The sequence below is a fragment of the Gopherus flavomarginatus genome, chromosome 10 (assembly GCF_025201925.1).
Source record: "Gopherus flavomarginatus isolate rGopFla2 chromosome 10, rGopFla2.mat.asm, whole genome shotgun sequence".
Lineage (NCBI taxonomy): Eukaryota > Metazoa > Chordata > Testudines > Testudinidae > Gopherus > Gopherus flavomarginatus.
The window spans coordinates 72,362,680-72,388,959 of record NC_066626.1 but is presented as its reverse complement, the minus strand read 5'-3'; the positions used below and the strand labels follow the sequence as shown (position 1 = coordinate 72,388,959).

At 44.1% G+C, this 26,280-nt stretch overlaps 1 protein-coding gene across 5 annotated transcripts in view; it reads right to left on the bottom strand.

Annotated features, from left to right (window-relative positions):
- Positions 1–26,280, bottom strand: part of SEMA5B (semaphorin 5B) — a 367,047-nt gene that overhangs the window by 45,456 nt on the left and 295,311 nt on the right. For all 5 annotated transcript variants that reach the window (XM_050917005.1, XM_050917004.1, XM_050917001.1 and 2 more), the window contains exons 11-13: positions 23,244–23,451; positions 21,025–21,232; positions 321–438 (exon numbers count right to left, since the gene is read on the bottom strand). In XM_050917005.1, the coding sequence (XP_050772962.1) occupies positions 321–438; positions 21,025–21,232; positions 23,244–23,451 (534 nt within the window). The remainder of the gene's footprint in view (positions 1–320; positions 439–21,024; positions 21,233–23,243; positions 23,452–26,280) is intronic.

Genomic DNA, 26,280 nt, shown 5'->3' with positions numbered 1-26,280 from the left:
GTCCCTCATAAGGTGTGTGTCAGAGATGAGTTGGGACATGCTGGGCAGGGCCAGAGAACATGGACTTCAGCTATTCTCATTTCCCAAAGAGAGCCGAGAGAAGTAGTGCATAAATTAAAGCAGCCTTGAGGCTGCTCTGACTTAACTGGGGGTTTAGGAATCCCGCAGCAGGACTCAGAGACCCTAGAGCATAGAAATGTATGTACTGAGCAATGGGCTGACTATAATGCGAGCACGTGTGCTCTCTCTCTCTCTCTCACACACACACACACACACGCACACGCACACTTTTCTACTCGTCTGTTTTAATTTCCACTTACCGGGCACTCAGTAATATTCTGAGTCCATAAGCTCATGTTGGAGCTGTCCTCAATGGTGGTGCATCGTTTCTGTTTGTTATCCCAGCCACAGTATGGGTCCCTGGCTCCTAGACATTCCCTGTGTGAGAAAAGAGAACAGATTAGAGCTCTTTAAGATTGGCCAGCTCTAAGAACCTATATTAAAGTGTAGTGCTTCTATATGACAGCTGTCAACTGCAGTGAACCTCAGCAGAAGAAACATTTCTTTTAGGCAGTACTTCACCTGCTTGCAATGAGAGAACAGTTGAATAACAAGGGTGATAGGATACAAAACAAATATCACTCATACAGCTGTAGATTAAAAGCTCAGTCAGTCACTCTCTTTTGAGGCCTAGGGGGGAGAAATTGCAAATTTTAGTCAAAGAACACTTGTCATTGAGATATCCTTGTGCCCCCTAGTAATGCTTCACCAGGCCAGATCTCACACAAAGCATCCTCTGTGAGCATGTTTGCTGACACTATGTCCCTCCAAAGGGGTTAGACAAGCAGAATTAGCCAATGGGCCAATAATAAAGGCTTTCTATTAGTCTTGGCCTTTGTCAGGACAATGATTTCATTTATAATCCTAACATCAAGATGTCAGTTTGGAAGAGTCACAGCAGAACATTATTTCTGAGCCTTTGGCTGCTCTGAACACTGGTGCCTTCATTTTCCTGCCAAACTCATATTGACAGCTATGTGTGTGCTCCCATTCTATGAGCTGCTAAAGAAAACTAACTATGGCTGCCACCATCACTGGACAGCAAAGGTCAGTGATGAGATTGGTCCATCTCGGACTGTACTGGTTACTCCCCTCATGGATTCCTTTCAAGTCCTTAATTTTCATTATGAAAACGTAATAGCACAAGCCACAGAGAATATGGACAAGCCAGGGAGAGAGAGAGAAAGAAGAGGGAAGACCAAAACGAAAAGGGTTTGTAACACCATTTCTTTATTTCAGTGACCCATGCTTTGCTATCATGCAAACTGCTGCTTGGCTCTTTCTGAAATCCCCAAAAGATTTCAGAAATGCCAATTAAATGGTAGCATGAGAGCAACAGGAAAAATCCAGTTCAGGCAACTATAAAGGAAGATAACGAGATTCATTCCAAGGGTAGGTATCAGTATGATAAGTGAAACATCAGAAAAAAAATCAAATGAAATGAGATGTGAAGTATTCCCACCCAGAAATCTTTGAAATCCTATTAGACCACAATCAGCTACAAATGAAAAAGGATGTCCCTCAAGCACAGCTGAAAACACTTAGATGCAGCACTAGTCCTACTGTTTCCAAAGCAATTTGCCCAAAAGCAAACACTTGATTCTTTTGCTCTCTGGTACTGTTTTTTTATTACTTAACAACTCTCTAATTTGCTCATATGGTGCAGAAGGGCGTCTGTTTCACTAAAGATTTAAACCTGGTAAACAACAAGCAATGCTGTCTCTTGGTTGTTTTAAAGGAGCGATTTAGTGAATAAGTTACAATGATTCTCCATTATGTTTTCCTTAAACTGCTTAAAAATACCTGAGGAAAAGGTATAGATCATTCTCATTCAGCCCAAAGTAGTAAAGGGCTACTAGGCTTTAATGTAGAAAAAGACTTGAGATCCCTAGCCCAAGGACGCTGAAGGGTACATATGTGCTGCAGTGCTTACTATTCTGGCTAAAGAGCCCCATCCTACTGTTTTGGCTGCCCATCCTGTTTTAATCCACAGTATGGGGTAGCATTCATTTTCATAGGAAGTGCTTGTCTGCCTTTTGCACTTCAAAGGCAGCAGCTCCTCTCTGGGACGGTACATAGTCACTGAGCAAATGCAGAGACTAGGAAAATGCCTGCCATATGCTCAGACCTCTAGGTAATCTCACCACTTCAGGAAGGAACTGTGTGGTTTCTGGAGGAAGTGAGAAAAACACAGAGAAGAAGAACAAAAGATTCCTGCATATAGCTGTACAGATCTCAGCTCATCCTTCCAGACCTTGAGATGGAGCACATGTGGTTGCTTCCGACTCTGTAAAGCTGGTCCACTAGACACTCAGCAAACAGAGGAGGTCATTGTAATTCATAACAGGGATGGCTATTGTGAGCATCACCCTATTACAAATACACAATTTCTCTGAATTTAATTTATAGGAAAACATGTGCTGCATAAATTCAGAAAATAATCTCCATATGTTCTGTGCTGCAGCCCACAGCCACTCTGCAGGCTGTAATATATCCCAGTTAGGCACTGACCACTTTGCTGGCACTATTATACTGTATGTCATGTAGCTAATGTGCTGCTCTTGGCTCAGAGCAGCAAGCCACAGACCCTTAATGGTGCACACAGTGAATCACAGCCTGCCATTCTCTTGCCTCTCTCGCTAACCCCCACAGCTGATGGGCAATCAGTAACTGAATCACAGGACCGGTACCTACACTGCAATGCTGGGCCTTGGCAAAAGGCTGACACTGTGCGTGTTAACACGAGTTATATCTTGTGCTAGGTGCACACTCACTGGTCTCTGGAACATGAATAGAACAAAGTGTCATTTGCCTCTCTCTGCCACTTACATGAGAACTGGACTCTATTTGGTTAGTAGAACATACATGGTATAATTTAATAATAATCGAAGAACAAGACATTTCCCCATCTCAAGGCTGGCTCCCGTGACCAACTGAGATCTAAAAACAAAACAGCTGTGCTGTCTACTTCACTTCAAAATTCAGAACCCATCTGGTTCAATTCTCGTAAGAAACCTACCAACTGACAGTGATATAATTTAGGTTTAAGAGAAATGTATTTACTTACACACAAATTGTTTCATTTCTTTCTTTTTATAAATGGAAATGGAAAGAGCATTACAATGCACAGTACAGGAAGAGACGATGTCTGGCTAATGTGTTAAGCAAATACTTTCAAATGCACATTTCATTTAGGTTTGGAAAAATGTATTCCTATTTTATAAATAATATAAAAACACACACTCAATACACACACATGTACATATACACACACACACCCCTCATACTCAGTACATCCCCATTTATCTGAATGGGCTGGGGGACATCCAAATACTTCAGATAAACACGCTTTCAGACAAACAGAAGTGCTAGTAACTAACATCGGGCTACATGGGAGGGACACTGTGGCTTTGGATAACTAGGACTTTTGGATAAAGGGAATTTGATAACTGGAATTATACAGTACATATACACACCCCCCAAAATGCTACATAAATTGTATTGAGAAAACGACAATGTATGCAATAAAAAGACAAACTAGACACCTTCTAGACTGTAGACTCTGACACAGGGATTGTCATGTGTTATATGTGCAGTGCCTAGAAAAATAGGACCCTGATTTGGTTGAGGCCTCTGTATGTTACTATAATATAAATGTTAAGGATCAATAATATCTCTACAATAGTCACCATTAGTATTTGCCATGCCATGGTAGCTAAGACACCACAGTATTTCCCTGTATTTAGAACAGAAAATACATGTGGTAATTACATACAAATATTATCATCTGGCAGTTACATTTTGATGCTACTGAAGTCAATAGGACTTTTACCATTGACTTTAATGGGGCCAGGATTTAATCCCGTACGCTGACTCTAATTCCAAACAGTATGTAGATTCTTAAAGTGACTGATTAGAACCGCCTCAAGGAGAAAAATGATACAATATCATCTCCTCCCTGCCCTTTGCCATCGCAACTCCCACTGAAGCAACGCTGCCAGGGAATCAATCCACTAGTCCCCGACTCTGGAAACTCTCACTGTGGGCTTTCCGGAGCACAGCAGGGAATAGTGATTACATTAATCCTGATGGTATTGCCCACTGACTTACTTGATGAATTCCCAAAGAGTGGGATGTACATGAAGAGTAAGATGTTGCTGACAGCAAAGCCACCCCCCCCCCCGCATTAGGATCCCTCATGCAGATAAATAATTGCAACATGTTCACTGAGTCAGGAAAATACCTCTCTATGTACAGCTACTGGGCTCAGTTTACGATGACAGGGTATTTGCATCAATAGTGATTCACTTTAGTTCATTGGCTTGCAATAAATGTCTTACCTGGTGCCTAATGGCATATACTGAAAACCCCCAATTTAGAAACAATTCTGCTGGTATCTCCTGCACAGGGTATTTTGTCGCTCACTCCCTAACTTTCACTCACCAAGGACACTTGCATGAAAATAGGATCTCCTCCTTAAGTGTTCACCTGCTGCCTGCTGTTCTGGAGCCATGGGACTGTTAGTTGTCGAACACCACAATAATCTCCACAGCAATGAGTTGGGATTACACAGACAGAGGATTAAGGCTCCAGGTGGGGAATCAGGAAGTAGGATTTGATCCACAGCCCACTACAGTCAACAGAAAAATTTCCCCTGCCTCCTGGCCCCATTTCCCACCACCCAGGCCCAGCCTCCTAGCCTCACTCCTCAATTGCCCAGGCTCTGCCTCTCACTTTCTCTCATCACCCAGGCCCCATCTCCCTCCTCATTCCACATCACTCAGTATCTGTCTCCTCTCCTTATTCCATAATTACCTAGGGCCAGCCTCCCATCCCCACTCCCAGTCACATAAGGTCCATGCAGCAGCTGCTTATTGGGTAAGTATTTGTGAATTTTTACCTCCTTAAAATGCTGTTTAGCATATGAAAACGAGGAGAAGCAGCCAGCATTGTGTGAACAATCGTCTCTGTGCAGACCACGGCAGGAGAATTTTTCTCTTGCAGAGCAGTGAAAATGAGGTGGCCCTTCAAAGTCACTTTGTTGTTGCTCTTGTGGGCTTTGGTTTTAGGGGAATGAATTTTACCACAGACTGTCCCAAAATACGAGTTAAATGACCCAGAAAAATGTCCGACCTGTGAACACAGTTGTTTCTTAAAGGGAATGTTTATTCCAATGTGCACCTTTTGAAGCACTGGGGATGCTTGTGCCCACACACCTCTAAAGGCCCCTCCCCTTAACCCAAGGAGTGGAGGCACTGGACCAAGGCTTCAATTAAGTTTAGGGGACAACAAATGAAAAAACAGGGATGGGAATGAGGGTCACAGGTATAAAAGCAGGAATCCAGAGGGGCACACCATGCACAGAACCCGGACACCACCCACTGCTCTTGGGAAGCAACTAGGGAGCCAGTGGAGGTGGCCAGAGGAACTCTACCCAGAGAGGTGACTTGAGGGAGGATTAGAAGTAGGCCCCGCAGTCGCAGAACACTCTCCCTCGCCCCCACAATCTAGCTTCCTTCTCCAGGTATAGTGGATGGCCATTTTGGCCATGGTCAAGAGAAGGCTGACAAGGAGGTCTTGTGACTTTGTGGGGCCATGGATAGGGTGTGCGTAAATCAGGAGATGTGGGGAGAAGTGCAACCAGAATCAGAGGAGTAAGCTCTGGAGGAGCTGGAAGAGGGGCTGCAACCAGGCACACTTGATATAAACATGCGCCAGGGTCTCCCTCTCGCCACAGAAGGAACAGGTATTAGGGGAAGTCGTGAACCGTGCCAGGGACATGGTCGTGAAAGAGCCACCAATAAATCTCCCTGATGGGCCCTGGAGCCAGGGTGGAATACAGACTAGCCCACCGGGATTCCTCTGCCTCCTTAGGTATTCCAACGTGCAGTGCAAAGCAGCAGCAGCAGCCCACTTAGGAACTCTTGTTTACGAACTGAACAATTTCTCCCTTAAAATCTTCATTAAAAGTCCGCAGTTCAAAAGTTTCCAATCCGGCCTCTAATGTGCTGATGGCACAAGAAGACTCCATCTTTTGGTCAGTTTTCCCTGACAGATAAAAGCTTTAGACTGTGTAATAAACAGACCTTTTAAAATCAATAGAGCAGACCCAAGAGATTAGGCTTTGACAGGCCAAAGGAAAGCAAGAATTACTGTAACTTCTGTCCTCTCTTCTGATTCTCATGGGAGATACAACAAGCAAACATGCTCTTCTGTACCAAGAGTCTCAAAGCAACCACATGGCATTTATACTAATAGATATTCAGATAAGGCTCTCCAGCAATTCATCACAATGCTCTTGCTCTCCCCATGCCCTTCCTCTCTATTTCCATTTTCCTCTTTCTCACTCCCTCTTTACTCTGCAAGTAAATGCAACTAATTCTGGAAGGTGGGTGAGAGTGTAACAGTCTGGCATGATCTTTAAGGGCCACAGGCCTGGGGCCAGCTAGCCCTGTTCACTAATCAGATTCAGCTGAGCAACAGGTCCGTGCTGCTTATAAAGAGCTGCAGGGCAGGTGTGTCTGCACAGAAAACTGCCAGGAAGGGATAGTCTCTTACAATAGTCCCTGCAGTAGGGAAAAGCGTCCATGAAGGAAGGCCCAGGGGACCAGCCCTGTGGACGCTGTCCTGTATAAAGGGCAGGGAACAAGGAGAGAAACAAGACTGAAGAAAGCCAAGGGGCTATAGAGTGGCAGAGGTTACGTTTCATGCCATCTGAGACTACTAGGGTGAAGAAAGGCCCAGGGAAGCAGTCCTGCAGCTACTCTCCAGAACAAGGAGCAGATTGCTGAGAAAAAACACAGGAGGGACGCAAGACTTTTATTAAGCCTAGGGTGGGTGGATGTTGTTTATGTTATTCCTTTATTTTAAGGAAGACTAGGGACTGATAAAGAACCTGAAGTCATAGAAGGAGATGGGCGCCAGAACCTTCTGGGTTACAGTACTGAACTTTGCTTTGAGATGTTAGGAGTCCATATTAATAGGTTTCAAACAAAAAGCTGCTCAGGGGGGGCAAGATGGATAGCTCAGTGGTTTGAGCATTGGCCTGCTAAACCCAGGGTTGTGAGTTCAATCCAGGGGGAGATTTAGTTGGGGATTGGTCCTGCTTTGAGCAGGGGGTTGGACTAAATGATCTCCTGAGGTCCCTTCCAACCCTGGTAGTCTATGATTCTAAAGCAAAGAGGACAGCATTTTGTAAGCAATAAGGTGGTATTATTGCTGTTGATTAGCTGCGAGCCTAAAGACTGTTTGGCAGGCTAGCATTTCCTGACAAGTTTAGCTTATTGTCCCATTAACCTGCAGAGGGTACGAATGAAACAAATAATCATATTAGCTTCCAGCCAATCAAATCATAATTCCTAACAGTCTCAATAACCCATGCAAAGGAGAGCGGACTTTTGTCTTCCCTAAAACCAGATGGTGTGAAGAGAGCAGAGTCAGAATCAAAGGATGTTCACGGCTTATGAAAGTAAGATTAAAAAGAAAAACCAACTCAAACAATCCCTGTAATTTCAATACATTTAAAAATTTAAACCTATTGAGATGGGCTCGTGATCTGTGCAAATCCATTATCTTTCCCACTGAACAGACAAGTGGACTGGAACTGAGCTGTTGCAGTCAGATGCTGGTCAGTTGCAACTTCATTTTTCTGCCAAACAATGCAACACATTCAGAGCCAGATTTTTCACCCATTATTCATTTGGAGTAGGACTTTACCCCTTAAGTAATCAATGGAACTACTTACTGAGTAAGGTACTGCTCCTAGCCCACAGTGGGTAGGGTGATAGTAGCATTTAGAGTGGATAGATGAGGTTCAGTAGTTCGGTGCATGGTGTCAGAACACAAAGACAGAGAAGTGTGTATGTGAAGTTTATCACCTACACACCACCAGCTTCACTGACTTCCACTTTGTACATGTTGGGTTTTAATCATATAAATTAAAGCCTGACACTTGAAAATGACTATTGAAATTAAACTACCTTCCAGGCCATTTAAAAGCCAAAACACATCTGTCAGGGTTCCTTCTCCTCTCTGAACTCTAGGGTACAGATGTGGAGACTTGCATGAAAGCCCCCTAAGCTTATTTCTAAAAGCTTAGGTTAAACCTGGTATGCTGCCACCACCAAATGATTCAACAAGAAACAGGGAAAGGACCACTTGGAGTTCCCCTTCCCCAAAAATATCACTCCAAGCCCTTACACCCCCTTTCCTGGGAAGGCTTGAGAATAATATCCTAACCAATTGGTTACAAAGTGATCAAAGACCCAAACCCCTGGGTCTTTGGACAATGGAAAAATCAGTCAGATTCTCAAAAGAAGGATTTTATCAAAAAGAAAATGTAAACATCATCTCTGTAAAATCATGATGGAAAATAACTTTACAGGGCAATCAGATTCAAAGAGGCCAGAGGAACCCCCTCTAGCCTTAGTTTCAAAGTTACAACAAAACAGGGATAAACCTCCCTCTAGCAAAGGTAAAACTCACAAGTTGAGAAAACAAAGTTAAACTAATATGCCTTGTCTGGCTGTTACAAGTTTGAAATATGAGAGACTTGTTCAGAAAGATTTGGAGAACATGGATAGACGTCCGGTCCCTCTTAGTCCCAAGAGCGAAACCACCAAAACAAAGAGCACAAACAAAAGCCTCCCCTTCCCCTGCAAAAATCTGTAAGTATCTTGTCCCCTTATTGGTCCTTTGGGTCAGATGTCAGCCAGGTTACCTGAGCTTCTTAACTCTTTACTAGTAAAAGGATTTTGGTGCCTCTGGCTAGGAGGGATTTTATAGTATTGTACACAGGAGGGTTGTTACCCTTCCCTTTATAGTTATGACAACATCTAACTTATTTGAAAGTAATAGTGAATACATGAATGGCTTCTTTGGCAATTTTGGCTTATTTCCCTTTCCAGGCCATAGACTCTAAATTGGCTTTATCTTTGTTAGTTTCCACTTGGGCCCCAACATTTTCAATATCTCCATAACTGATTGTGGCTTTATAGATTATGGCCTCTCACAATCTACGCAACAAACCACTGCATTTTTCACTCCCTGACATCCCTTTCCATCATTTCTTAGGGACAATGAGTTCCTTATTGGGTATGGTTTGGTTTTTATTAAAGACATGAAATCAAACAACATTGCATTTATTCAGATTTGAAGATTAATGCTATCCTGAGAAAATTCTGATTAAATCTGGATTTACGTTTGCATCAGTAAAACAGGTTATTAAAATAAAAAAAGCAGCAGCAGCACTGCTCCATAAACACTATTAAAAACTCCTGTCACCATGCCAAGCAAAACTGACATTATTGTTTCTAATAAAAACAGAAAGTCAGTGTGCCTTTGACTACCAGATATGGAATCAGTCATACACAAAGAAATGCAGATAACTACACAAGTTCTAACCAGAGGGGTCGCAAGAAGGAATTCCTCAATAGGGCGTGTATTTGTCCGGAATTTGAAACACAATCCATTTCTGAAACTTAGACGACTCTAACCATAATAGAAAATTCCTAGAGCACATTTTGGGGGAGTTCTATACCCCTCCTGTATAACACAGGCCGACTAGATGATCCCAATGGTCACTTCTGGCCTTGGAATCTACAAAGAAAACATCTCTTATACACAATGCAGACTGCAGTGTGGAGCAAACACACTCAAAGCAAAAAGGCAGATGGGTTAGAAGTCCTTTTGAAAAACAGCATTGGCAAATTTGCCCATTCAAGTGTCATTCTCTACAGCTGCTCTGTGTCATGAAATGCCAGGATGTTGATGCCACATGTGGCTGGTACCTTGCTTCTGCATTTTGAGTTTGCAATGTCAGATTTCATACTCTTAAGAATGAAGTGAATTCCTGCAATTTACTGGCTTGGGAGCATAGCAGAAGGGGTAGCTGGAGGGAAAAAAAAATATCTGCTCTCAATAGCAAGGAAAAATGAATATTATAGGCAACCTCCAGAAGATGCTGCTGATTCACACCTAGGCTACAATGGGATTTATCAAGAAGAAGGCATGCAGGAGGAAATTACTTTGAAAGAGTCGCGAATGAGATACAGAGGTCTGAAAACAACCTACAATTTTCCCCAAGGCTGCACAAAACCATCCCTATTTGAGCAGCTCTTTCATATGAGCTTGTCTTGTCCAACTTTGGGTAATTACTTTCTGCTCAAAAAACTACCCTCAGCTGATTCAACTAGAGAGAATATTTGTAGAATAACAGAGTATTAGAGAGTTCAAAGAAATGTTAGGCCATCTAATCTATCCCTTGGGGATATAGTTCACCCCTTGCCCAGGGCAGGATAGTTCCTACGCTAGACAAGTGTAAGACGATCCCTTCAATATGTTCTCCATCACTTTGTTCTGTCTAGTTTTAAATGTCCCAGGCATTAATACTTCCTCTACTTAACTTGACAGATTATTCCACACTGTAACTGATCTCACTATCAGGATTTTTTTCTTGATATTCAACCAATACCTTTTTAGTGCCTGTCCAAAACAGCTGTGCAGTGTTGCTGGGAGCTGGGTGACTATATTTTTCACAGAAGGTTGTTGCTTTGGGATTCTTTGGCATGAAAGAGACTATATAAATATAAATAACTATCACTATTTTGTGTTTTATTCTGATGATGAATTGGATATACATATTTTACACACTATGCCAGGGATCGGCAACCTACGGCACGCATGCCAAAGATGGCACGCAAGCCAATTTTGTAAGGCATGCGGCTGCCAGACAGGGTCCAAGCCACCGGCCCGGCTCAGCTCGCGGACGGCTGAGTGAATGGAACCCCAGGCCAGCAGGACGCTGAGCAGGGCCGGCTGCCAGGACCCCAGACCGATGGCAGGCGCGCCCCCTTGCTCCCCCCTCACCGCGCTCAGGTTCTGCGGCTCCCGGAAGTGTGACCTGCCGCTGCCACCGCTGCCCCTCCCGCAGCTCCCCCCCTCCCGCTGCCTCAGCACTCCACGTGGAACCAGCGTCTGACCAGCATGGGCATGGTAAGGGATGTCCCGGGGGGCAGGGGGAGGGTTGGATGGGTCAGGAGTTCTGGGAGTCCTGTCAGGGGGCGGGAAGTGGTTGGATGAGGCGTGGGAGTCCCGGGGGTCTGTCTGGGGGCAGGGGTGTGGATAAGGATTGGGGCAGTTAGGGGACAGGTAGGGGGTAGACTCCTAGGGGGGCAGTTAGGGGTCGCAGGAGGGGGCAGTCAGGGGACAAGGAGCAGGGAGGCTTAGGTAGGGAGTGGGGTTCTGGGGGGCAGTCAGGGGACAAGGAGCAGGGGGGGTGGAGGTTCTGAAGGAGGCAGTCGGGGTGGGAAGTGGGAGGGTGTGGATGGGGCAGGGCTAGGGCAGGGCTATCCCCTCTTTTCTGATTGTTGAAATATGGTAACCCTAGGCGAGGTGGGAGCCAGGGGGTTCATGGGGGCTGGTGCCTGCATATACCCACTGCAGCCTGCAGGAGCAACTGGTAGGCGCCAGGCCGCAGCCTGGGCAAGAAGCCGCGGCTGCTCCCTGTTAGTGGCGCCACCACCTTTTCAGGGCTGCTGACCCCCTGCACCGGCTCCTCCATGGCTGCCACAAGCGGGACGCTCTGGCTCTCCAGTGCCTCCGGAAGGCGACTCCTCCCTGCCGAGCTGCTGCAGAGGATCAAGCCTGGCAAAGCCACGGGGCAGGGGCCACCGGGGTGTGGTGGGGAGGGATTACGGGGGGTGGGGGAGCTGTGCACCCTCCAGGGGAGTTCGGGGGTCAGGAGGGAGGAAACCTGGTCTGGGGAGCAGCCCCTGGGCACAGCTGGCCCCTGGGGTCTATAAAGGCTCCTTGGGATTTGCCCCTCAATGAACTGTCGTGCGGGAGGGAGATGGGGGGCACAAGGTGGAAGTATCGCCTAGGACACAAAATATTCTTGCACCAGCCCTGCCCCGGGGGGGTGTGCACCCCAGGTTAAGAACCACTGCACTAAACTGATAAGATCTGCATTTTAAATTTAATTTTAAATGAAGCTTCTTAAACATTTTTAAAAATGTGTTTACTTTACATATAACAATAGTTTATAGACTTACAGAGAGAGACCTTCTAAACAGGTTAAAATGTATTACTGGCACGTGAAACCTTAAATTAGAGTGAATAAGTGAAGACTCGGCCCAGCACTTCTGAAAGGTTGCCGATCCCTGCACTATGCTGATGCTGTAAAGAAAACCCCAACAACTAGCACATCTCCAAACGAAAAGGCCAAATTCCCCAGCAGCTATTCAGCTGGATATTAAACTATGACTCCTCCAATCAGGGGCGCACATTGCATATTGCAGTGACTGTGCCCTCTCACTACAGGTCCTGCTATAAGAAGAATGGAAATTTGAGATATGAAGTAGGCAGCCAGTCGAATTAGACTCCAAGCTCTTTGATGCAGAGACTGCGTCTTCCTATGTGACAGTGCCTAGAAAATTGAGGGTGCTACAAATAATATGAAAAAAAAATAGTTGCACAAGATGTAAGAACTGAAGGCTGAAATGGATGAAACACCTGCGGCCTGCTTATAGCATTTTGTTATTAATATTATTTAAATTACTGTTGTGTCAAAGCCATCCTAGCATTGTACATTCCAAGAAAACTGCATGCTCACTGTCAATCAGCACTGGACTGAGACTAATTTCATAGAGCCCACCAAGCAGTCATCAGATGGTAATGACTTCTAGACACCACTGATCTGGGCTGGACTCAAGCCAGTTAGCTAGAGGTGAAAAAATCCATCTTCTAAGCTATTCAGAATCTTCGGAGCCATCCAGGTCACAAGTGCAGTGTGGGGTGTTGTTTTTTTTTTATTATTATTAAAACAGTAACACCAAAGCATCCCAAAACAAATTGGCAACAAAGAGATGACTGTGAGAAAACAAAAGCCAGTGAGCCCTGAAATTAGCTCATTTTACTGGGCTCATTCTTAAGTGACCTTCACCTGCCTCAGTTATAACCTTTCTTTTTTCAGTAGCTGCGTAAACCTGGGCTTCAGCTATTGTACAATATGGTAAATGGTAGTCTAATAGTGAGAGAGAGATGGTATTAAAAAGACAGCATAAAAATACAGCTTTATAAATTGAGTTTATAGAATCATATAAGTCACAAATTGGACAGAACTATCAAATTGTCCAATCTGTTTTCCAGGCACTGTGGGATTGTTCCCTACAGATTATTTCTTAGGGTTCTGTCCTACAGTAGTTTTAAATGTGCCAAGTGAAGGGGCTTTTGCCATGTTCCTTGAGAGATTATTCAATAGCCAAACACATTTCTGTAACCATGGGGCATTCACACCCTGCTCTGAGCAGAGCATCCGGACACAGCACAAAATCCTGAATTCCAACTGTTGTTTGGTTTTTCATGTTTAACTCAATCACCACCACCACCACCACCAGATCACAAACCTCAGTCTCAGCTTTCTCCCCAAACACACCCCATCTTAGCTTTCCTTGCAAATACTTAATTCTCTCATCATTGTTCTTTATGATTCTTTCACACTTTAGTATCAGCCACAACGCATGCTATTTTCTTCCATGTCATAAAGATACTGTCAAATAAGATGGACCTAATGTCAATTTTTTGGGTACCTCACTAGAAACTTCCCCCAACTTGCTTAGTTTTCACTTACTCGTGCCCTTTGCTTATAGTCTTTTAATCGATTTTTACATCCATACGACAATGTTCCTTTCTTAAACAATTTGAATTAAGCTTTCATGAGATACAGTACCCAATGTTTTACTAAAATCTAACCATATTACATCTATCTCATTCCCTTCAAGCACAAAAGTCCAGATCCTGAAAACTATGATGAAGATGCTTACCTTTAGGTATGCAGCTAGATTTATTATAGTAATTAAGACTACTCATCTGCTTACAGCTCAGCATGTGCATTAGAGTTTGCAGTCTGGGGGGTCCAATATTGTAGTGCTATAAAAAAAAGCAATCAAATTCATCTGCCACATAAATCTACATAGCTTATTGATTGTAGTTCTGTTTGTTATGCTTTAGGGTTATGTCTACACTGCAATTAAAAACCTGTGGCTGGCCCGTGCCAACTCACTCAGGTTCGTGGGGCTTGGGCTAAGAGGCTGTTTAATTGCAGTTAGATGTACAGCATCAGCCTGGAGCCCAGGCTCTAGGACCCTGTGAGGAGGGACTTCCTAGAGCCTAGGCTGCAGTTTCAGCCCAAATGTCTACACTGCAATTAAGCAGCCTCTTAGCCTGAGTCAGCTGGCATGCGCCAGCCTCGGGTGTCTAACTACAGTGTAGACATACCCTAGAGGTGAAATGCTGGCCCCATCGAGTCAATGGGAGCTTTACTATTCACTTAAATTGAGTCAGGATTTCACTTGCATGATTTATCACATTATATTAGTAGGGTTTGTGGATTGATTTACTTTCCTTCTTTGAAGTTTTCCATGGCTTTTCAAATTAATTATCAGTGGTATAGCAAGTAGCTAGTTCCCTTAACCCTACAGTGACCAGGTCAACCAAACCAGATGGAAAGAGGTAGTACAGATGTTCTCTTTCCTGCTTTTCAACAATATTTATATTTTCCCAAGGCCCCCCTCACTACTTCTCGTTCAGCTCTCAAAGATGTGCATAAAAGGAGTTCAGTATCTCAGCAATTTTCATAGTCGTTAAAGAACCAGATTTTCAGAAACACTCAGCTCCCACTTAGGTATCAAAATATTCAGCAAAAATCTGACCGTCAGTCACAATGGGAGCTGCGGTACCTTAATTATGATGTTTCAGGGCTCCTCTGTCGTTCTCCCAGCATTTTTAATACTTACTTCCATTGCACATTACTCGTTTGATTTCTGAATTCCCCAGCATTTGCTTTCCTGAAATCTAGCAGGCTTGTAATGACTGCATCTTTACTATGCAAGATTCAGGTAGTTCACCTCTTTGTTTCAGGGATCTCGCTTTTTTGTTTTTGTTTTTTTTTTAAAACATCCAAACCCACACATCTTTCACTTAAAATGTCTAGTGGAAGTTGCTTAGGTCCAGGTCCCTATATACCTTTGAGGATCTATCTCCCATGGATTTCAGTGGCAGCTAGAAGCCTAAATACCTTTGAGTTTCTGGGCTTAGATGCCACCTTTAGAACTTTTATTTGACATGTGGTGAGGAAGACAGGAAGAGTGAGAGCGCGAGAAATGCACTACACTGCTTGGATGCTGCTATTGACCCTTCCTCCATGTCCAACATTCCCCTCCAGGGCAGGTCCAGGAGTTACTCACCCACATGTATTCAGTTGTCTGATCACTGGCCAAGGGCTGCTTTGCAGTGAATTGTGTTCCTCATACAGACCCCAAGTCAGCAAACGAGAGTAGCCGTCAGTCAAGCGTCAGGGTTTTTGCTGGCTTTGCATAAAGCAACATGGCCACGAGGTATGTTAAACAGAATTTTTGCAAAGCGAGCAATTTAAAACCCAGATTAATGGGGTCAAAAGACAAGAGAGAGTCACAACTGCATGCAAAGAGGGCCTGGTTCTTACCCCAGCCACACAAGTGTAAATCAGAAATAACTCCATTGATGTCATTACCCTGCTGCCAAACCGGTGTAGGGTCCAAGAGATTCACAGCTAAGAAGTGAACACAATTGCACAGAGAAAAATGCACCTTTAGCAGCAGAGGTGGATAACAAACTGGCCTGTTCCCAAGATCCCATAGTGCACCCAAAATACCACTGATTCGTATGAGCTGTAGACTCACTCCAGACAGTTGCGGGAGACGGCGTGGGGAGAGGAGGGGGCGGAAGATGATCCATAAAAAGTGCAGTAAAATAATGTCTCTACAAGGAGTTGGAGCAGCAGTGATGTTGGCGTGACCTTCCAGCCTGGTCACCAACCATGCTTTGTTGATGCTATTCTAAACCAAATTCATGACTACAGCTTCGCTCGCATTCCTTGCCCTGAACATGGCTGGCTGACCCATAGTCAATAACCTGCTGAACTCTATGCACACTCTGGATAGATGCTGAGCAATGGGTATGTCACGTACATCACAAAGCTCCTTGTGTTAGTGCTGGCCTCACTGTCCCACCTGCTTCACTATGATTCCCAACATGAAATAATGATCTTACTAGCCCTTTAAATAATTCCTGACCTAGACTGAAGATTGGCCCAAACTATCAACACTGGATCCTGATCACAAATCCCCACCTCTCCAAAGTTCAGATGCTAGGCTTTGTTTTTACCTGTTCTAGATATACTGTGATGCCAGCTGTGAAATTTAGAACAGGAATCCAAGACCAACCCAGGCCAAAGTTTAGGGGTATTCTGAAAGAAGAGTTAAACCCAACTTTACCTACTTCTTGTATTGTAAGGAGATTAAAAAGGTTTCTAAACAAGTAAAAGCTTGAGCAGCAAACCCAGCCAAACTACTATGCAGCAAAGAAGTCTAGAAACATGTCATGTTTAAAAGGGTTTGCAGGTTTTGCATGCATTGGACACCCTCCTAATACTCTCCAGTGGAAGTGAGGAATCGCAGCGTTAACACAATAGGAAAACACACAAATGCACAAGGCAAGGTCCCTGCAGCCAAGTCTAGCCATAAATTTGGGAAACTGACAGTACAGCCGTCTTCCTGTTGCTGGCTGCTGAGCCTGGCTGTATTGAAAAGGCCAGTTGTGACAGGTCAGTGCACATATACAAAGCACCATTTAGACACCCAGAAATACCTTGGGTTAGCGAAGCACATCAAGACACAGTGCAATGCTATCAGTGACCATTTAGCAGGTTCAATTGATGCTGTGGCAATAAACAAACAGTAAAAGAGAGGACAGACGTGCTTTTTTTACCGCCTTTCTTCCTCTTCCCCTCTTTCTGAGCCTTGGGTATGTGTCCCCCGCCTTGCAGCAGCAGAGCTGTATGGAATGCCAAAGCTAATCAATGCTAGATCAGTTCTGTCTCCACATCTGATCTCCCTTTCTTGAGGCCCAGACTGATACGATTCCAAAAACTACTTGGCAATCATAATTCCTAATCAGCCCCTGGGGTGCTAAACAGTCACAAGTTTCCTGATAAAGAGGGACAGAGCGAGAGAAACAAACAGCACAAGTATTCCTGCCTGGGAGGCATGAAGTTTTCATCACCTGAAAGCTTCCTAAGCCCCCATCAAAATGATTAGATTACGAAAACTGCTGAAACCAGAACTTTTCTGAAAAGCCAGTCAAAAAGTCATAGCGCTGGCAAGGAAGTAGGTGAGGGGTAGAAATTGAGACTTGCTCCTGAGGTTATTTCTTGGCATGTATTAAACATAGACACAACAATAAGCAATAAATCACAGACCATGAGAAGTGCCAGGTGGAAAGCACCAGATGAAATTAAAACATCCCTCTTGAAACAATTCAGCACTGAAATAAATACAAAGGGAGGTTGGTAAACGTGTGATCTACACATCCAGGATATTAAAGGGGAAAAGTTTCAGGAATCTGAAATTGAGAAATCCCCTACAAAATAGTTTCTATTAGGGGGAAAAAACCACCATCTAAATACATACAACCCGAGCTCCTCTTAGCTTTCTTAAGGGATGTGCACATTTGCAAGTTTCTATTTGGTTTTTTGCAATGTACCATCCCTCTATTGCTCCAGATCTCGTGATACCCTCCCTGAGCTTTTCCTCAACTTCTTTTGAACTCAGGACCTACCACTGCATTACCTGCAAAAATCACATTCATTGACCAACTCTCTCTGAACAAATTCTGGCTTACCACGTTGTACAAATGTGTTCGCGGTTTGGTACCCAGTGTATTTACGGTACATTTCAGTTTATCCTATCCCAGGTACTTCTATTTAGCCCAGTCTTACTAATTTTACAGTATCGAATCAAACTATGATAAAACTGATTGTAGGAGGCAGGATTTTGAGTCACCAGCCCCTCAAGAGCTGGGTTGATGCTTTATTTCATTGAAAGTAGTATGATCTACAGAAAATTTAAAACCCTCCCCTGATGTCACGCAGCTTCCAGTCATCTGAGCTAGACCGTAACATTGTACCATGAAGTCAAATGACGACTATGATGTGTGGGAGTCTGTGTGTTCTAAACTATTATATACCACTACGCTGGAGTAAAGATGGATGATGAGGGGAGGAGTTGTGCCTCCCGGATCCATGTGTGGAGGGGACTTTCATGAGGCAAAAAGAACTCAGCTGCGCTTGTGACACCGTCACCCTTTCCCCTCAGTCCATGAAGCGGGTTCTCTGGGTGTGTGGATTCTTGGCCAGGTGAGGTGTGGGCAGACTGGGACTTGGAACACATATCACCACTCCTGGGGCTTTGTCATCTTTTCTGTGGCCCCCTCTCCAATCCAGCGATCCCTTGAAGGGGGATACCCACGGCCAAGGAAGTACCTGGTAGCGTGGCTTCAGTGCAGCTCCACTGGAGCACTGAGCTGCTATGGAAGAATGGGGCCTCTGTGCTGAGAGCCTTAGCTTCCCATAGATCCCACAGGATCCTTGGGGTTTCTAGGTGGGTTCCACAGTGTGTTCCATGTGCAGGAGCAAACCCTGATCCTCCTAATGGAATCTCCATGAGGAGATTAGCATAGACTGAACACCGGTGGTCAGGCCTAGTGGTCAGAGCAGGAGTCAGGAGTCAGGCTCCAGGAACCAAAGGTTAGCGATGGAACCAGAGTTGGGAGTCAAGCTGAGGGTCAGTGCCAGAGACAGGAATCGGGCCAGGGCTCAGAGCTCGAGCTAGGAGCCAGTGGTGAGGCACAGAAGCAGGGATCTGGAACAAGGCAGGGCGTAGGAACCAGGAACAGGACAGGAAGGCAGGAATCAGGAACAAGGCAGGACTTAAGAGTCAGGGAAGATGGCAGATCTGATATAGCTGCTGGCCAGGAATTCACCGAGTTGTTTAGATGACTTCTGGTTCAAACAATGAGTCTGAGCAAATTGGAGAGACCAGATATCTCCTCCAACTGGGAGCTTTGTGAGCGGTGCCTATAGTGAGCGAGGGTCCACCAGCCCACACTCTTTGCTGGTGCCAGTCACGTGGTGGCTGCAGTCAGAGGACTGCCCAGGGTTGAGACCCATGATCTCCCACAGGAGACCCTAGCAGACACTTCTCCCAAACCCAATCTTATGGGTTTTTCACAGGAATAGATGATCCAGACTATTTAAACCACGTTCCAAATACAGTGGTGTTGCACCTGGAACGAAACTGGCCCCCGATGTGTATGTCACAAGGCTGTCTCACTAGTAAAACCTTTAGCACTAAATCAGCATCGTAACGAAGGCTGTGCATGTTTGTCATGGTCATGACATCCAGGAAGAAAATAATGATTTTTAGGGGAGTTATATGACGACGGTCTCAGTCACCCAGTTCAGCCTGTTACTGAGCAAGTCTTATCCATGAATGCTCACAGGATTGGCTCGTTCTCTCTGTTCAGTGGAGTGGTATATAAGTTCTTCTTTAATGATTAGCATCCAAATGGAGTGTCCAGATACCTTAGGGAGCCTTGAAATAATTGGCCATTTAACTTTACAAAAGAGTCACGCTGGACCCCACAGTGGAAAGTACTTTTATATCCTCAGACTGGGAACTTTAACATTTAATAAATTGCCAGCAAGTTTAATTTGTGTATATCTTTCATGAACAAACAGAAAGAGATGGAAGAAATAGGTTTCCCTTGATCCATATGATATGTATATTCATTTCAAGCTGTATTCTCCTATACAATCTTAAGAGACAGGCTCTTGTGTTCTGGCCCTTTAAATATCTGCCATTCAGAGGGAAGGATTGGATGATGTTTTCCAACTATGGTTCCTTTCTCATATTAAACCCTTGAAGTAATGACTGACGTGGACGGGTTTTTTCCTAAAAGGGATAAGTACACTTAACGAGGCTCAGCAAAAATAGAAAGAGCCGGTCTTTTTACATTTAGACAGACTCAACTTTAGAACAAGCTACTTAATAATTTTAACCTGGTTAGAAATGAAGCAATCACAAAATTCTGCATGTGGAATCAGGCTTAGTGCTAGGCCAAGAAAGAAGTAGCTAGTTTAGAGCATGCTAATGAACTGCCTCCTTTTGGCATGCACCGAGGATCCATTTCAGACAAGGATCAGCAACGCAAAGGCTGCAATGAAGGGGGAGGAGTGTCCTTAGGGGTGCAAATAAGCAATTACCCACAGCTGGACCCAGTTCAAACTCTAGGACTGAAGATGGAAAACACAGATTACATGAGTACCTGTCACAGTCAGCTAGTATCACACTGCTTTGCCTGCTGAAACTAGGGGCAGGCCATGTAGCTATCCCCCCCAGTGTTGAATACAGAAGGGTTTGATTACACCTCTGCAATCAGAGGCCAATATTGAAAATGTTTTTTTATTTTATTTTAAAATGTTCAAGCCAAACAGCACTTTTCCAGGTGCCAACTCTGTCACACGCTGTTCCAATGAGCTATTGGCTTCTAAAAGCAACGAAAAATAGCCACCCAAGGCACCCCTACATTGTTAAATGGTTGGGAAGCAATCATTTATAAGCCACAATGGGCGAGAGGACCAAGAATTCAGAATACTGCAGCTTTTCAGCCAGTGAGAACTACAAGAGAAACACGTGGAGATGATAAAACCAACACTGAAATGTCAAGTAAAAAAGTAAATATTGGAAGTTACTCCTCGGTAAACATGGGATTAATTTCTAATGAGGACAAATTAATATTTAACAAAAACAATATCCGTCGTTCCCATTGCTCCTGGCATAAGCACTATCAATCAAGATACACACACACACACACACACACACACACACACACACACACACACACACACACACACACACACACACACACACACACACACACACACACACACACACACACACAGAAATATCTTGTCTCTTTCTCCCAGCGATGAAAAAAGGTATTCTGAAATGAATCAGACTAGAATATGTTTCCCTGGTGCTTTCCTTTAAAGCTGGAGTGGAATATATCAGAGCAGTAAAATTTGCTTACCCTTCTGTTCTGTACACTGAACACCTCTCCAGAGGAATTTTTAGCACTCCATTATTTAAACCCACAAATAGTGACCTGTCACTATGCAGGATTTGGAGGCTCTTGATTGGTTCCTGTTGACCGTCGGGAAGAATCTGCATTTCCTCTAAATAACAACTCCTCAGGCTCCTATTAGTGGTAGAAAGTGCCTTCAAAATGGTGCCATACTCTAATGGAACAAGAAGCAAGACGCAAGTAAATCTTAGAGCTATTGATTCAATTTTGTACCTAGCACGAAGACTAAAGATTAATGACATCCTATTTACATAAACACTTTAAGGCTTGTTTTCTCTTCTACTACTTTTTAAACATTTTTGTTATCCAGGGTAGAAACTGCCTCAGCTATGTGGGTGCAATTCCCTTTTGTGTATTCAGACTGGTTTATAGCTGTGGAACAGATGGGCCCACAATAATTCCATCTTAACTGCAACAAATAGTGCACCAGTGTTGGAAATCTCTGATGCCACAGTAAATGTTGAATGGGTTTGAAGTCTAAATTATCCTTTCCCTGCTAAAAGTGGCCCTTACAGTAGGAATATTGGCTACAACGACAATGAGCATTGTTTGTATGGAAGCTTACGCTACACTGTTGATCTATCAATTGGTGGATTGATGGACCTATGGGAGAAGTTCATCTCTGAGGCTGTCAAACTAGCATTTTTTTCCATGAACAATACATGCATTTAGAACAAAAATTAGATTAGTCAATGCCTGTTATCTTTGAAGATTGATCTATTCAAGGAATAAGCTTTCCTGGTCAAACACCAATTTTTTTTTGTGTCCGTACCATAGTTACATTACTCCTAGCAACTAAGTTCTGCTACATGTAGGAATTTTCTAAATCAATTTATAGGGCCCCAAAATACAGATTTGGATCTATACCATCATGAAGTTTGGGGTCAATTCCGATTTGGATTCAATTTCACTCCTAATCTCCATGATCCAATATGCCCTAGGCTCCCTCTAATTGCAATTCTCATCCTTTGAAAGGTTTCAGTTTCAACAGATTCCAGTCTCCAGTGAACACTACCAGTGTCCAGAGAAACAGACGTGTATAAGGTAATAGATGATAAAACACTATGACTTCTTCACAGATAACAGAAGGCAAAATGCAAATGGAATTAAAATCTCAGTCTTCCACTTCTGTTTCTTCTGGTATAGTAACTGGGACACCTCACTTAAGGAATAAAGATGTAAATGTGGCAAAACCATGCCATATTTCATTTTAAGTGTGGTTTGCTCATCACGATCACTTCCATGCAGGCCTAAATCAGGGAGAATGTTACTAGAATATATCAAAGCTAATCACTTTCAAAGTAAGTGGTGGTAAAAGTTACATAAATTATGACACAATCCTGGAAGATGGTAACTTCAGAGTGAGAGAATGACTCCAAATTGCAATGTTAGTTTAATCTAACACTTACAGAGGCAATATATCTTATTATAAAAGTCAACACTCTCGCAATAAAGGATGAAAACATTACACCCATGAGGCTGGCCATATGCTCTGATTAACCAAAATATTTAATTTTACTTTTATCTCAAGTGTGTATATTGGTTAAGGCAACCACTTGTAATACTTTGCCTTTCTTCACCGCCTTTCATCCACGGTCCTTGTGCTTTCCAGCGTGCCCAAATTGTCAGAGCATGGCAGTGGTAGTCAAGAGATTTGCATTATAATCTCAGTGCTGCTACTGACTATTCGTGTGACCTTTGGAAATTGTCTGCCTCTGTTTCCCTATCTGTAATGTGATGATGATAATAATGCTTACCCATCTCTTGACCTCATAGGAGTGTAAAAGTGCACAAGCATTGCAGATAGGTAAACTGTAGCACAGAGTTAAGTTAGCTTGCACAAGATCACACACAGCAATTTGGTTACCTAGGGCAAGCCCTTTACCCTTCTCCATCATTGTGCCTTAGTCTGATTAGTTGATACATGTTAAAAGGAAAGAAATCTTTTGCTTCTTTACGCATTGCGGATTTAAGGCCTACTCTCTCAAGGTCATGCCTCAAGGTCTCTATTCTGTTTTTATCTCTCCCCTATTCAGAAAAACTAGCTTCCATGGAGTTTTGCCTAAAGAACTCAGTACAAACAGTAACAGCCTCAGGATCAGGCTCCCATGCTGCTACGTCTCTGAACGAGGGGACTGATCCTCCTTAAACTTGAATGCTCTCACCTGTCCCAATATACATCACGTGGTAAAGAGTATCCTTTCCTTGAACAATGTCAACCACCAGTTTGGAAAATCGAATGCTGTCTTGAGTCACGTAGGGATCCACGGAGACTGGCTGAACCACGTCATTCATCAGGAACAAGCGCTGGGCATCCTGCAGGATCCTTTCGGTCAGGTTCTCATTAGGGCTGTTGTCATTCAGCGTCCCACACTAAACAGGGACGACAGAACTTCAGCAGCTGTATTTGCACTTCACCCAAAACAACCCTCAAGTCCTTCCTCAGGGAAAACACTCGTTGACTTCACTGAGAATTGTGCCTGACGAAAGCCTTCAGGATTTGGCCCCTTGTGCTAGTGGCCAGTGTTACAGGGAGCTCTGGTCACTCTTCCACCCCATGAAGTCATGTCTCCATATTTGTCCATTGGCCAGTGAGATGGTATTTTATTCCTTTGTGACACCACAGAGTGGGCACATCTACAGATAAACTACAGAAGTTCAGAACTAACTGGGGAGAAAAAAAGTTAAGGATGGATAAAGAAATTCAGAGGAGATAAGAAAACCCTGAACTTCTACTCAAACTCTTTCTGAGGTTTTCCCAGGTCTGCCTGAAATCTCACCTTAAAGTCCTGTAAATCTGAGATGAACTCCCCCCCAAATTACTCTTTTTGTATGACAACACCAAGTTCATCACCTGGTCTTTTCCACATGCATACCCCCATTGGCTCCCCTGACTTTGAATAATCCTTGCAAGGGAATTGGCCTGCAACTTCCCTCCAACTTCTACAGCTTCACATAGATGGCTGGTTAGCCTGTGTCCGACTATCTTCAGACTTTACCTCACCTCCCACAGCCATCCAAAATAGACCTTTCGGTTAAGGCATTGGCCTCCTTGCTTCAGTTCAACAGCAGCAGCAGATCTGCTACTCTGGTTACCTCATTCTGAGGCCTGAGTTGCCCTGGAATTCACTTTATATCATACTTTAATACTTGGCACTAAATATTGTCAAAACACCATGCAAAATCATACTCCCACAGAAGTCAACGAGATGTTAGTTACTGACATCACTGGGAACAGGATTGGCACTGTGAGGTGGGCAAGGAGGCTTTCATTAATTCATATGAAATGTGAGGAGTCTGTTGAATGGCCTGTGCCCCAGGGCACAGAAGTCAACGACAGAATTGGGATGAGTTCTCAGTCCTAAACTCGGTCCATTGGACTATGTTGCCCCACTGACATACTGATCTTGACAGATCAAGGAACAGAAAAATTATGTTTTCCCAATTAGGGTCCCATTTTTGACTGTTTACTGCAACAACGAACAAGTTCTTCACAATGGCTAGGCACAACTTTCCTTTTGTGAATCCCTGCCGAAAATCTGCAGCTGTGGGTATGTCTACACTACCCGCTGGATACGCTGACTTCAGCTATGCTATTCGCAAAACTGAAGTTGCGTATCTTAGGTTGACCACCCCCAGCGTAGACCTAGCCTAACTAAAATCTGCAAACAGAGCTGGAGGAACTGGAGGAAATCTAGGGCAGTCAACAGGGCTGGTGCTGACCTACTCCAGCTGAAGATCTAGCCCTTTGGTTAGTATCTTCAGCCTCTTTCTAAATACTCATGCCAAGGTTAGTAATTTTCTGACTCAATCCTTACAGAATGCATTTTCTAATAGAGAAGTTCTTTCCAGTTCATCAGTGCCTAATCCCTGGTTCCTACAGAAGTTTGGAAATCTCTCTTTTGCCACCTTTTTCTCATTCTCTCTCTAATCCTGCAAGTTCATGTTTCAGATAGTCTCACTTTTACCCACTATGCCCTTTTCCTTCACAGGTCATCAATGAAGGAGAAATCCTGATGGTTGGAATGTCAGTTAGTTTTATTTCCTACGCTCATGAAGCAGAAGGTAACCCTTTTGCTCTCTTGGTAGCCCGCATGCTGACACAGCATCCTCCAGTTATTATTTTGTTTTGTTCTAATTTCCTGATTATCTATGCTGTCTTGATCCTCTATATCCTTCAGTATTTCTCCTTCCTCTCTGGCATCCTTCCCTCATCTTCCTTTGTGAACAGCGAGTCAAGGAATTAATTTAATTTTTTTGCAATATCTGCCTCTTCTGTCACTAAATTACCTTTGTCATCTCATAAAGGCCCTTCACTGACCTCTTGTTCCTTACGTACTTGAAATATATCCAAATCTCTTTTTGCAATCTTCCTTTCATCTTCCACTGTGCCACAGAGAGATTCACCCTGAGGGTGTGAGGGAAAATTCCTGACACACTGACACTCCTCCTGGGATTTCCACCAGTGGGGGAGGACTAAGTTCTATATTTCAATGCAGGCTTCATGGCAGCCCAGCTAGCAGAGGCTGCTCACGGACACTCTGAAGCAGTCATCTTCACTTGCTAAGGTTTTGTGCAGAGCTGACTGTAACGCTGGATGGTTGCAATTTGTTCCTTTTTTGCCAATTAGCTGTAACTCAGGATCCTGGCAAGTTCACAATTCGCAGATGCTTAGATTTTTAAGCCCCAAAGGAACAACTATGATCGTCTAGTCTGATCTCCTGAATGACTCACACCATAGAATGTTATCCAGTAATTCCTGCAAAAGCCCATACATTCCTGGAGAGCTAGCGCTATCTATTAGAAAGACACCTCCCCTTCCCCAGTCCTGATTGAAAGACTTAGGAGATGACTTAAGATTTCAAATGACAGACACGGGCGGCTCCAGGCCCCAGCACGCCAAGCGCGTGGTTGCGGCGGCATGCTGCGGGGGGTTTCTGTCGGTCGCCGGAAGGGCGGCAGGCGGCTCCGGAGGACCTCCCGCAGGCGTGCCTGCGGAGGGTCCGCTGGTCCTACAGCTCCAGTGGTGGTCCTGCGGGAGGTCCACCGGAGCCGCCTGCCACCCTCGCAGCGACCAGCAGAGCGCCCCTCAGGCATGCTACCATGCTTGAGGCGGCGAAAAGTCTAGAGCCGCCCCTGGACAGACAATCCTCCACATCCCTGGGTAAGTTGTTCCAATGGTCACGTTCCTTAGTTCTAGTC